General features: G+C 38.5%; 2 protein-coding genes across 3 annotated transcripts; both read right to left on the reverse strand.

Moving 5' to 3' along the window:
* Positions 1–537: 537 nt before the first annotated feature.
* LOC129238403 (vanin-like protein 1) lies at positions 538–3,777 on the reverse strand. Its single transcript, XM_054873427.1, has 3 exons — positions 3,703–3,777; positions 819–2,170; positions 538–757 (listed from the first exon to the last, which is right to left on the reverse strand). The coding sequence occupies exons 1-3, from the start codon at positions 3,775–3,777 to the stop codon at positions 538–540; spliced, it is 1,647 nt and encodes a 548-aa protein (XP_054729402.1).
* A 3,837-nt stretch (positions 3,778–7,614) lies between these two features.
* LOC129238617 (vanin-like protein 1) lies at positions 7,615–9,730 on the reverse strand. 2 transcript variants are annotated; one of them, XM_054873697.1, is made up of 4 exons: positions 9,633–9,730; positions 8,146–9,497; positions 7,820–8,067; positions 7,615–7,719 (listed from the first exon to the last, which is right to left on the reverse strand). In XM_054873697.1, exons 1-3 carry the CDS (start codon positions 9,705–9,707, stop codon positions 7,851–7,853), a joined length of 1,644 nt encoding a protein of 547 aa, XP_054729672.1. In that variant the 5' UTR covers positions 9,708–9,730; the 3' UTR covers positions 7,615–7,719; positions 7,820–7,850. The 2 variants fall into 2 exon arrangements, with proteins under 2 accessions (XP_054729672.1, XP_054729671.1); XM_054873696.1 differs by having other exon boundaries at positions 7,615–8,067.
* Positions 9,731–13,648: the final 3,918 nt, after the last annotated feature.

The following is a 13,648-nucleotide window of genomic DNA, read 5'->3' on the forward strand; positions in this document are numbered from 1 at the left end:
TATTTTTATACAATTTTATTTGTGGTAGTAAACGCATTAAGATACCTTCTGAAGGAATTGTAAGTGGGTAGCATTTTTATGGAGTTCCAGAGGGCTGAAGAGGATTGCTTAGCGGCTTATGAGTTTAGTTTTTTTATTATATGAGGAGCTTTTTCATGGTAGATGCACTCGGGGGCTTGACATTGACTGCCGAGGGGCGACCGCTATTAGAAAATCCTTTTTCTATCATTAGTAATTATCTACTTTTTTTAATATGCTTAATCGAAAAATCTTTTCAAGAATTTTTAACAACATATTGATAGTTTTAAAAAATGTTTTTTTAATTTTCTTTCAAAATATTAATATTTTTTGTATTGCTTTTTAATTAAAATTTTTTCGAAATTTTTATTTTTACGAAATTTTTTAAAAAAAATGTGTAGCAGTTTTTGTAGACATATAAAAAACTATATGCTAAATTTCGGCAGTTTTTTTCTTTTTGAAATTATCACAAACTATAATTTAAATAGGTTTAGAAAATATTCAGAGCGCAAAAATTAGTTAGCAGCATTTGAGGCAATAAAGCAGCAACAACAGCGCGGCTGATAGCTTCAAACCACCTAAAGAGGCTGCCGCAGAACTCATCTGCTGTGTTGGTTGCCACACAGGATCCAGATTATGCACGCTGACCTTATCGAGAAAATAGTTGCCCCAAATGCCAAAGGTGAGCAAATCCAGTTTCGGTGTCATCAATCTGATGCTTACCGCAGTGACGGTTTTACTAAAAATAAATTTCTTTTATATTTCTTTTAATATTTTTAATAAACTTTGTGACACACAACCTCTCGACCTCGCGCCACTCATACATATGCACTGGAAGCGGTAACATAGCAGCATCCACACTGGACGGCATAATGAGACGCCTTGGCGCATGCGCAAATGAGGCGCTCACCTTCAACACGTTAAAATAGTATTTGTTTGCCACCGTTACATTGGTGGGGAAGATGTGTCCACAACTGTACAACTGATTATTGGTACAAGCGATCACTGCACAGATCTTCAAGGCAGCCGATTCAATGCGTTGGTGTGTGGCATGGGAGCCACTGTAAGCCGCCAATCGATAGCGATAAGCCGCATGAGTAGTTGAGCTGCTTACCAAAGTGCGTGCAGCCTGGAAGTGGCAGCAGAATTGACTATCATAGCAAAGTGTTTGATTGATCGCCGTAAAGTCGGCTGCAAGCAGTTGCGTCTTAAACACATCCACGTTGTAGTCGCGCTGCAGTTCAAGTTTGGTGAGACGTGGTGTTGTGACTTGTGGCTCAAAGATGGGTTGTACGATGGGTGGCGCTTGGTAGTTATCTCGATAGGCGCGTTTGGGTACCTTAGCGGTGAGTAGTTGTGTGGTCGGTTCCTCATAGATAACCGCTTCAAGCCTACCCAAACGACCAGCATAAATGCCTGAACCACCATTTTGTCCACTAGGATTGCTGGCGTCAGCAGCAAGCAAGTTAACGTCATTGGCAAATGCCCAGCCCTCTTGTAGTTGTACGGCAGTGAGAAATGGCAATTCGTTGAACCAATGTGTGGGATTTATCAAATCTGTAATGCCCAGCTGCTTAACTAACGCTTGTGCTGGATGCCAGAAGAGAAAATCCACGCCAATGAAATGGCCAAAAGTCACACCGAAATCGGTGGTGAATGTGGCTAGCTGCAGCTGCGGCAACACATTTACACTGTACCATTCATAACGAAAGAGATTGCTTTTACGATAGCGCGATATTACACGCCCTTGGCGATCGAAAACCACATTTGTGCTGTACGTATTTATGCCACTCACATTGCAATGACCCACGGGCAGTGGATCGTTGGCGCAAAACACTTTCTCTTTCACATGTATCACCAAATACAACTGACGTGAACGCGCTGCACAGGATAGTTCGGTGAGAAAGAAGTCGTAATCGGGTTTGTTACAGGGTGTAATATTCAGCGCCGGATCAGGCACATAAGTGAGTGTAGAGTAGTCATTCAGCACGTATTCGGGAAAAACGAGTATGTCCAAGCCGTGTGTGATATTTGATTCGATGATGCTCTTCATACGCTTGAGTCCATCCTTCAGTTTCGGTTGCCCTGCGCCAGGAGGTGGTATGAATTCTGCAACACCGGCCGTATAGGTGGAATCGGAAGGCAAGGAGAACTGGAAATATAGAGAAGAAGGGAAAGAAAAGAAAAAGAGTTGGAGCTCTAGTGTAGCTAGTGATACATACATTTCTTCATCAAGAAAGTTGCATATAAGTGCGAGTTTCAAAGGCAGCAATAAAAATGACTGCTATTTTCCAACCGCTTCTTAGAGAATAAAAAAATATTTAATATCGTTAAATTCCGAAACTCAAGAATCGACTATGAAGACAGGCACAGGACAGACACAGGAACCTCATACAATCCCACAACACAGACTTTGTTCGCATGAGCTGCATGCACTTAGCAGCCTTGAATTAAAAAGAATATCAGAAATTGAATAACAAAAATGCCTGGTCCTATGAATGCCTCAATCGAAGAGATTCACAATAGAGAGCTTCTAATTCTACACAATGATTTAGGGCACAGTTGGTAATCCGCCGAAGTTAACCCATTCAGTACCACGATTACAACTTTCTTGACCTCCTCAGCGCCGCTATGGAGAGGTTTCTTAAGGAACAGGGTAAAAACAAATGCAAACGCTGGAATGCCTTTATCAACCAATAACTTTAGGGCAATGAACGAAAAATGAGTCGATATGGCGTCGAGGCGCAAGATCCAGCCATACTAGGCTTAAATAGCTAGGTCTTATCTTCAGTTACTACACGACTCATAAAATCTCAGTGGCCGCACTGAATATATAGGAGAAACATAGAGCCTCATCACTTTCAGTAATCAATAAGCTTAAGATGGGTAGGGGATTAGCCTTCTGTATCCGAATCTGGGTTCGGGGCTGCCGGCCTTACCACCAGGCTGGCAAGGCGCAAGAATTTCTTCCTCGGTGATGAAAATATTATACCACCTTGACTCGGTCGACGGAACCTCGTTAACAAAAACAGGAGTTACCAAGTCCAGGACAACAAATCTAAGACATTGAGTGAAGGACGGCGTTTGGAGAGGACTGGCTGTGTTATTCGCTTTCCCCATTAACCTCCCACTGAAATTGCGCTGAATACGGAGTAATAAATCCTGGTAGATCGATTTTCTCTCATTTTCACAATGCGACTAAAAAGGTTACGTGTAGAAAGCGGACAAAAACACAAACGGAACATCCTGTCGACTTCAAACTTCGACTAGAACTAAAGGAAAATTACATATTTCGAGTTTTGGTAATTCCTGAGTTACAAATAAATTCTCGGAGCTTTATTAACATGCCACTCTTCTGAAGAAACCCTTCATAAAACTAACCAAATCTTCGCTTGAACTCTTAAGCCAACTCACCCTACCGAGGAAGACATAAGCGACGACAAAAGATGTGCTAACCGACCTTGACAACGGTTAAATAAGCTGCCACTGTAACAAAAACAAAGTAGACGGCAGTGGAAGAGACCTCGCGTGGCTTGCAGAAATTTCAGCTTCAGAAAGACGCTTTCGGGAAGGCGCTTAATTTGTTTTCACACTGAGGAAGCGAAGTAAATTTCATCCCAATTCACGCTGACTTTAGTAGAAGAAGTTAATTTTCTTAGTAATAACTTCAAATGCCATAGTTACCTGCAAAGTTAGCAGTGGTCCTGCGCACGCTAAGAAAACCAATGCCCGGTGTAAATGCAAAGCGTGAATACTCATCTCTAGTGTGTGTTCTCTAAAATGTGACTGATTTGGCTGCAAGCATTCCAGGTATAGCTGCGCTGATTTTACTTGCACTATTTGCCAACGTATTTATTTACACATCATAAAATGTTTGCATAAACCAAAAAGCGGGAGTAAACAGTGAAGGTTTAAGGCGCGTTTACATGATAAAAAAAAAAAAACAAAAAAAAAACGCTACACTAGCGTCATCATATCGACCAATCAGTTTGCTATCGACAATATTAAAATTTTTCGAAAACCTACTTGTTCTATTCAACCAAGTCTGGGTCCACCAAGTTTGTAGCCAGCTTCAAGCTCGTCTTCTTATGTCTCTGTCTGTGAGACTTCGCTTTGTCGAGATCTACCTCTTTTCTCCGTAATTCGTCTTCAAGTATCTTTTAACCGCATTCCAGCTGTCACGTTCAAGTATTTTACTGCTCCCTTAGAGCACGTCTTTCCTCGAGCCATCTGTCACAACTAAAAAACGTGTGTTCGGCGTCATTGCTCTTTGCTTTGCAGTATATGCGCCTGGGGTCACCTACCTTATCCATGCGCCATAGATATTTCTGAAAGAATCCGTGACCCCAGAGAAACTGAGTCATGAAATATCCCACTTCCCCGAAGTTCTTTTGAGCCCATTTGCTTATTGTAGGAATCAGTTTCGTCGTCCATCTGCCACTCGATTCAGTGTTCCACCGGCTTTGGCGCAGCTGAACGGTTTGGCATCTCCGTTTCACGGCGTTAGTGGTGGCGTGAAAGCCTGCAATCGACCACCGCTTTTTGGGTTACTAGGGATGTGTCGACCCGTCCTTACATATGGTGCAGAAATATGGACGCTGAAAACAAATGACATTCATCAGCTGATGTGCTTCGAAAGACGTATCATAAGGAAAATATATGGTCCGGTTGCAACAATAGATGGCAGCTACCGCATTCGCTACAATAATGAAATCGAAGAAATCGTTCAAGGACAAAATATAATACGTTTTATCAAAGCCCAACGAATTAGATGGATTGGGCACGTACTGCGCATGCCGAAAGAGCGAAATGCTAGGAAAGCTTTTATTTTAACACCAATTGGAGGAAGAAAAAGAGGACGCCCACGAAAGCGATGGTTAGATGACGTCGAATCAGATCTTAAGCAAATGAACGTACACAACTGGAGAGATGCAGCCATGGATAGAATAAAGTGGAGAAAAATTGTTGATGAAGCTATGGTCCACCACGGACTGTGAGGCTAAGAAGAAGAAGAAGAAGGGATGTGTCGAATAGTTGCATGCTGATTTCGAGTGGCATGCTACCTCGTATCATCAGGACTACTTTGTTCTTATGTTTGGCGTGCTTCAGATATGCATCTTCTGACATGTCTATGCTCAGGATCTCTTTATAGCTCAAATTCCAGAAATGGGGGCTGAGAATAGCTCAGTTAAATACAATATTCATCGCGATATCGCTACTATTGACGAGACAATACAAAGGTGCTAGTAGAAGACACATAAGTCGACTATTGACGAACACAAATGCTATAAAGAGAAGACTCCCAAATAAAGAGAAATCTACACAAAGTCGTCTTAAACGTCAAACACCAACAGATCTTGCGAAATCTATGTAGTTAATTATCAACTAAACGTATTTGTCATTATTTGCGTCACTTTTTTTAAATGCTAGGAATATTTTTTCTAAATGAGCTTGAGGGCATTGGCCCTTCAATATAACTCCCATTCCATCTCATTGTAAATTAAATTACTTATTGTTTAATGACAGCTGTAATATTTTATGGAAGCAAATAAAAAAAAAATGCTAATTCATTGCGTTGGCTTCAAAGTGGGTGCCTTCAAAAAAAAAAAGCACATATGACAGCAAAAAATCCAATCCCTGAAACATTTTGCGAACAAATTTTCCGTAAACTGCTTCAGCTTACGGCGTGAATTCTCTTCTATGACTTCTATAGACTGTAAATGGGTGCCTCGAAGGTGGTAATTTGAGTTTCGGCTAGGAAAAAAAGTTAGTGGGAGCACTATTAGGTAAATAGACTAGATTTTCGTTCATAATGATAATCTTGTTATTGTGGTGCAAAATACTTGATTTTTTGTTGCACAAATCTAGCCTTTTCAGACGAGGAGGGGAGAAACTTTACAATGTCTCTTAAAGTCCTAATAATTTGTTTGTTTCCATATAACCCATTTTTATTAATTTTGCAATTCCGTCAAAATGGAGTACTTTTTTGACAGATTGCATATAAAGTGGGTGTTGACGAAAATCCGACAACGATTTTTTTTTTTTTAATATTTATTGTATATTAAGAACACAGAATACGTTCTAAGAAAACCAGTTTAAATCTCCAATTTCTCATACATCCAAATAAAAGTTTTGCTTGCATACTATAACCAACTTTTATTAATTTTGAAATTCCGTTAAAATGGAGTACTTTTTTGACAGATTGTATATAACTACAGTGAGTTTTAACAAAAACTGTACAAAGATGTTTTTTTTTTAATTTTTAAAATTCCGTTAAAATGGAGTACTTTTTTGGCAGATTGTGTATACAGTGAGTGTTGACAAAAATCGTACGACATTTTTGTTTTTCTTATTTTTTATTTATTGTAAGAACACAGAATAGTAGTAGTAGTAGTAGTAGTCTTTTTTACAAATAAAGGTAAAATATACAAATTTTGAAATTTACTTTTTATAATATTAAGAAAAAAAATTTTACAATAATTTAACGACAATGGCATGAGCCATCTGAACACACAGAATATGTTCTTAGAAAACAAATTTAAATCCAACTATTAGACTTTTCGAAAAACTTAAAAAAAAATCGATAAAACTTCATTAGAATTTTGAAAATTTAAAACGGATTTTTTAGCATTTTTCCTGGCTCCATAAATTTTAATGCAATAGAATACAATTTTTAGAAGGCTACGATTAAGCATTTAGCAGTAATGAAGCTTTTTGCTGAGCATTCACCCCAGAGAATTCGTGCACGTATCATAATTTGTACTTCTATGAAGAAAATGCGTAAGACGGTCAGCGAAAAACCGCATAACTTCTAAACGGTGAATAGCAGCTACTTGAAATTTATAATATTGTAACAGAATTTAATAAGCTACAAAACTGCATACTTGATCAAATTCTAAAAAATCTGTTTAAAATTTTTGTCATTGTTTGGGAATTTTGACGATTTTTTGTAATATTTTTTTTTTAATTCCAGACGTTGGAATATGAACTGTTTCCTGTAATAAAATAGAAAAATAATTTTTAATATTTCAAACACTGTAAAAAATAGCTATATTCACATAAATAACTGGCGCGCACACCCTTTATTTGTTTTTTGACCGCATTTCTTCTCCTAAAAATGCTGGACTCTACACTTTTTGTGCTTATGGTTTTTAAATGGTGTTTGTGAGCAGCTTTTTCGTGGCAGAAATAAAGGGAGTTTAACATTGCTTGACGGTTTTAGAAAAAAAATCTTCTGTAATTTAATGTTTTATAGTCACATTGGCATAGAATGCGTGAGCAATTGGATTGCAATAGCGCCTAGTACCGTTAATTTTTTCGGACAGTTTTTGCAGAATTAAATATTCTTTCTAGGCTTCTATAGCCAGGCAAGGAAATATTTGTGTCTGTCATAAGGCGAGCAGGTATTAGATATCAACAAAAGCAGTGTTGTTGTAATTTTTTTTACTAAGTTCGAAATTTGCAAATTTCATTCCACCCAGTGTGGAACATAGCGCCCAAACTCACTTACTTTGCCTTACTCCGCTCCTGTACTCGAATAATCTTATCAACCATAAATCCTTCTTTTTGATTACAGTTCTTTTATTTACTTTTTTTTTTGACAATCTGTTTCTTAATCTACTCAATGATGTTGGTCTTCAGTCAACAAAAAATGTGGCACAAGCTAATATTTAGCGTGACATTTTGTTTCCACGCCTGAATCTGCATATTTTTAGGGTTTGTAATAAAAAATATAATACAAATATTGACAAAGTATTAAAAAATTATTTGTATTCCATTTTCTTTGTATTCGCACACAGACCTTCTCGGAAGTTTATGGCTTGCATGCCAATCTAGAATTGCTTGATAAAAATCACCAGCACCAATGAAGCTAAGAGCGGCAGTGCACACACAAATGAAGCGGCAGAATTAATTTCCTGCGTTGGTTGCCATACAGGATCGAAATTATGTGAGCTCATCTCCTCGGTATAGTAGTTGCCCCAAATGCCAAAGGTCAGTATGTCCAACTTCGGATAAGTCAAGCTAATGGAGATGGCAGTGGCGTTGTTGCTAAGTTAGCGAATTATACAATACGATTGTTATTTTGTTTTTGTTACACATTTTATATATTTGAAATGCCAGTACTACCTTTCAAACTCCTGCCATTCGTACGTGTGCACAGGCAGCGGCAACATAGCACCATCCACACTGGACGGCATAATGAGACGTCGTGGCGCGTGCGCAAATGAGGCGCTCACCTTCAACACGTTAAAATAGTATTTGTTTGCCACCGTTACATTGGTGGGGAAGATATGACCACAACTGTACAACTGATTATTGGTGCAAGCGAGCACAGCACAGATCTTCAAAGCTGCCGGATCAACGCGTTGGTGTGTGGCATGCGAGCCGCTGTAAGCCGCCAGACGATAGCGATAAGCCGCATGAGTAGTTGAGCTGCTTACCAAAGTGCGTGCAGCCTGGAAGTGGCAGCAGAATTGACTATCATAGCAAAGTGTTTGATTGATCGCCGTAAAGTCGGCTGCAAGCAGTTGCGTCTTAAACATATCCACATTATAGTCGCGCAGCAGCTCGAGTTTGGTGAGACGTGGTGTTGTGACTTGTGGCACAAAGATGGGTTGTACGATGGGTGGCGCTTGGTAGCTATCTCGATAGGCGCGTTTGGGTACTCTAGCGGTGAGTAGCTGTGTGGTCGCTTGCTCGTAGATGACCGCTTCAAGCCGTCCCAAGCGACCAGCATAAATGCCTGAACCACTAGTTTGTCCACTAGGTTTGCTGGCGTCAGCAGCAAGCAAGTTAACATCGTTGGCGAATGCCCAGCCCTCTTGCAGTTGTACGGCAGTAAGAAATGGCAACTCATTGAACCAATAAGTTGGATAGATAATATCTGTAATGCCACTTTCTCGTACCAACACTTCTGCGGGATTCCAGTAGAGCATATCGAAGCATATAAAATGACCAAAAGTGACACCGAAATCGGTGGTGAATGTTGCAAGCTGCGGTTGAGGCAACACATTTGTACTGTACCATTCGTAACCATAGAGGTGGGACTTGCGATAGCGCGATATTACACGTCCTTGACGATCGAAAACTACATTGGTGTTGTACGTATTAAGGCCACTTGGATCACAACGTCCCACGGCTGTGGTGTCATTTGCACAAAAAACCTTCTCCGTTAGGTTGATAACCAAATAGAGTTTACGCGAACGGGCAGCGCAGGATAATTCGATGAGAAAAATGTCATAATTCGGAATTTCGCAAGGTGCAATCTTTAGTGCCGGATCGGGCACAAAAGTGCGAAAATGGTGATCGTTCAGCACATACTCGGGAAATACTAATATATCCAAATCGTTGGTGCTATTCGATTCAATTATGCTTTTCATGCGCGGTAGTGTATCACCCGCTTTGGCGCTACCTTTGCCCGGCGCTGCTGTCAACTCAACAATACCTGCATGATAAGTCGAGTCGGTGGGTAGAGAAAGCTGAAAGAGGGGGAGGAAATGCATGGATATATAAATAGTGATGCTGATAGGGATGATCAAAAGCTCAGCACTAGATTGCCGTTATTTAGTAAACAGTTGTTTTCCAAATAATCTGGTTTGTGTAATTACAAATACCTGCCAAGTTGGTTGTGGTCCTAAAGCAGCTGCCACGAAAACCAATATACGGCAAAAGTTTTGCACCTTACACATTCCGCTTGATGTTCCTTGCAGCTCCAACTGCTTTTTATTTCAGCTAAAAGTGCGTCAACCGCACAGCTTTTTAAATCAAATTTGATGTACGACTGTCATATATGATTTACTTAATCTTATCGGATTGTCAATGTAGGGAGGTCATTATCAAAGATTTTTTATGATTTTATCATTCTTAAAAGGGTAATAACATTTGCCTTGGCAAATTAGAGGCGCTTTCTTGAGTTAATTAGTTGCGACGCTAGTTAGTAACAACGATTCAAGGCCGTTAGCTGTGTGTGTGTGAAGCAACAATTATACGACCTTGTCGTGGGACGGTTGCATTGGTTTTTTCATACTCTGCCACCCGTCGTAGCCGAATGGGGTGCGTGACTACCATTCTGGAGGGCATAGGTTGGAATCTCCTTGCATGAGACAGAAAAATTACAGAGAAAGTTTTTTCGAATAGTGGTCGCCCCTCGGCAACCAATGGCAAATCGCCGAGCGTATTTCTGCCATGAAAAAGCTATACATAAACAAAAACCCTTTACCTTCGGAGTCGGCTTAAAATTGTAGGCCCCTCCATTTGTGTGCGTTTTTTAGTTTATTAGCGAACTGGTGATTGGCCCTTGTAAATGGGGAAAGGGATTTATGCAAGGCTGCTTAGTATGAGTGTTGGCAAAGAAAGCACATTTGAGCAAATTTCTGGATAACACTCCCGAAGGAGGATGCTGGATTAGGTAAGTAAAAACGATTCCTGGCTATCTGTGAAGTTTTCCAAATTTTTGCGCTCGTATTAGAATGTCATTTATCAGAAAGAATTAATATATGTATCTTCTTCACCCTTTGACATAAGAGTTGAATGAAAAAATTCAAAAACCTGCTTAGGATTGTAAATTTTTCATCCGTGAGTTGCATAAGCAATTCCTTAATTAATCTGGTCTCTCACTAAGAGAGGTCACATAGGCATTTGTCTGAGTGAAGCAGCAATCTGATTGCTCAAACTTCAAAATTTGATTCAATTGAGAATTAATACCAAAAGCGAAAAGCAACAATTTCGAAAAATAGTCATATAATTTTCCACTGGGTCATTTGCTGTCCAATGAGTGCGTATTGTTTTTTTTTATTGCGTGCGCTACTTTTTCTTTAATAATTAATAACCAACAGTAAATACTTAAACAAACAACGTTGGAGGTGAAACTCCACCATCAACCAACCTATACATGCACCCACTAGCACACATACAAGCACAAACACATAAATATGTGCGCCCTCCTATGTACTCGTACACCATTGACAAGCAACAGTGGCAACAACAAAAATAATAAAAACAACATTCGAGTAGAAATTTCCCGCAGTTTCATGAAATATAAATATGAAATTTTTGTAGAGAAGGAGAATGACAGCGATAGGGAAGAATCTGAAGAGGTTGCTCAAGGAAGCTGTGAATAAATCCCATCAGATATACCCTGTTTGGCGCTAAATTTAAGCACCTAATGGATTTAAAGTACACTAGATTCTCTTCTACTGCTCTTTACTTTTTAGGGATATTCTCTCTTTTCTTTCCCGCTTTCTTTCAACACTCTCAGTGCTGCCAATTTTGCTTTTGTAGACTTTCCAGTAGTTGCTTTGGCATGACAGGCAACTTCTGGATTGTGCTGTTTGTTGGTTGGTTGGTTGCGTAGCCGCTTTGTCGGACGCTCACGACAATTGACGTTTGACTGTTATGCTGTGCAGGTCGTGTGTCGGTTGCCATATCGAGAGCGAGCGGATACCGGACGCCAAACATAGTTTGTTTGTCCGCTTTTGTATTCAGAGTAGAGATTTTTTCAGTTTTTTATATGAATTCCTAGTTTGTTGTTCTAGTTTGAGAAAATAGCAATTTTCCAACAGGTAGGTAGGCAAAATATTTGTACATAAATGCATATGCACATACATATGTGTGTGTGTATGAGTACGACGGTATATGCATGTACACATATGTGTCATATGTAGTCACGTATATACACGCAATTTTCCACACACATCTACTTACTTACTTTAATGTATTATCACCGAATCTCTTTTGCGGGGCATGTGAGTGCATGTTTACTTGGCATATTTTCAGGCGTTTGTGCTTGTGTGTTTGCTTTAGCTGCTGTTTGAGTTTGCTCTTTTAAGTTGGATTTGTTGTTGTTGCAGTTACTTTGGTGTCTTCTTGCCATTTCAGGCAACGCGTTTTTTTTCGGTATCATCAAGGCAAGCTGTTGCTTTAATGCCTTTGACATTTGCCGGCACCACTGAAACAGTGTGAAAATTGGAGAAAAAAGGAGTTGAAATTTTTGAAAAACGTTTTCTTTATGCAAATTTATTGTATTCTGTTTCGGATGAATCTACAGAGAGCAATTATCGTTAACAATCTGGAGTTTATACTAAATTGGAGTGCTAAAAAGTTTAATAAATTATTGTAAATTTTAGTACTAATATTTGTATTGCAAACAATTAATAAATACACAGTAATAATTAATATAACTTTATAATATGCTGTAAGAATTACTCTAGAAAAATTTAGTCCGATTTGGTACTAAAAAGTTTAGTACTGAAAATGTTAGTACGAAATTTTTTAGTAAAACAAATTTTTGTACAAAAAGTTTGTGTAGTCCTATACTACAAATTTTAGTACAAATATACTTATTGCAACATTTTAGTACAAAAAGTTTTAGTACAAAAAATTAGTATTTCGCTATTTCAATGCTTAAGTTCTGCCTACTATTAAAGAATTTTTGCACTAACAATTTTAGTACAAAAATATTTACTACACAAATTTTTAGCACAAATAATTAGTATATTGCTAAATCAATGCTAGCATTTTTTTCTGCACTGATTAAGCAACAAACATAAGATATACTGATAACCAGCATTAATTTCGTTCAGAAACCGTTTATGTTATATTAATTTTTTGGTACACTTTTTACTACGAAATTTTTTACTAAATCTTATTTAGTTAGAGACTTACTCTAAACTATTGTTGTTTTCATTTTTGTTCTAAACTTTCACACTCGTATTTCTGAATCATAAAACTCTTTAACTATTTATATTTATTTTACTTTTGTGCCACGGCACTTTTCCAAACTCAATCGTTTTCCATCACTTATTCCATTTTCCATGTACATCTTCGTTCATTTCCTCCACTTTTTTCGCTTTGCGTTCACATTGTGCTACTTTCGATACGTCTGCTTTACGCTTGTGCCATAGTACGAATGTCGTGCGTGTGAGCTCTCCTCTGTTTGACACATTTGAAACGATGCTTTAACCCCCGGTTGTTGTTTGGCCTCTTTACCTGTTTCCAGTGTCGAAAGTTAGCCTCTTCAATTGACCAACAGCCAGTTAAGTGCCTGTTGGCAATTTTGTGGACATAGTGGACAGGGGAAAAAATGATGTATCAACGTATGATATCACATACAAAACGACATATATACTCTGTGTATGTGTGTGCGCGTAAGTTTGCATGTGCATGTTTGTGAGTTTATATACGAATATATGCCAATTTGTATGTAGAATTTGGCACTACATACTTTGAAAGCCTGATGGTGGGAAAATAATTCCAAGTAAAATAACAGTACTCAGAGACTAGTACACAACTGCTCTAATTTCGTACATCAGGCCAATTATCAACATTTCTACTCATAACCTTTTTATATTACCTTTTCGGATTTTATTATTAAATACAATTTTATATTTTCAAGCATTACCTCCTCTTTTCTCTTAATATCTTTTACCGTAAGCCGCCTTAAACCCTACCAAACAGTCCCACACATACATATTTCCCATGCTCTCAACTCTTTCACTCCTACTAATCAGTGCACCATAAACAATAACTGTTTATTTTCTCACTCACTGAATACATTGTATGTACTTTGTTTTGTTTTTATGTTATCTGTTTTATCGTTATTGTTGTCAGCATTATTATTGTAACAGCATAG

The sequence above is a fragment of the Anastrepha obliqua genome, chromosome 2 (genome assembly GCF_027943255.1).
Source record: "Anastrepha obliqua isolate idAnaObli1 chromosome 2, idAnaObli1_1.0, whole genome shotgun sequence".
In the NCBI taxonomy this organism is placed as follows: domain Eukaryota; kingdom Metazoa; phylum Arthropoda; class Insecta; order Diptera; family Tephritidae; genus Anastrepha; species Anastrepha obliqua.

Bases quoted from the DNA above. Each gene is read 5' to 3' on its own strand.
- LOC129238403 (XM_054873427.1), bottom strand. From the start codon at position 3,777: ATGAGTATTCACGCTTTGCATTTACACCGGGCATTGGTTTTCTTAGCG. The intron at 2,171-3,702 runs GTAACTATGGCA...CTATATTTCCAG, and splicing joins GACCACTGCTAACTTTGCAG to TTCTCCTTGCCTTCCGATTC. The intron at 758-818 runs GTTGTGTGTCAC...ATTTATTTTTAG, and splicing joins GAGTGGCGCGAGGTCGAGAG to TAAAACCGTCACTGCGGTAA.
- LOC129238617 (XM_054873697.1), bottom strand. From the start codon at position 9,707: ATGTGTAAGGTGCAAAACTTTTGCCGTATATTGGTTTTCGTGGCAGCT. The intron at 9,498-9,632 runs GTATTTGTAATT...CCCCTCTTTCAG, and splicing joins GACCACAACCAACTTGGCAG to CTTTCTCTACCCACCGACTC. The intron at 8,068-8,145 runs GTAGTACTGGCA...TCGCTAACTTAG, and splicing joins GAATGGCAGGAGTTTGAAAG to CAACAACGCCACTGCCATCT.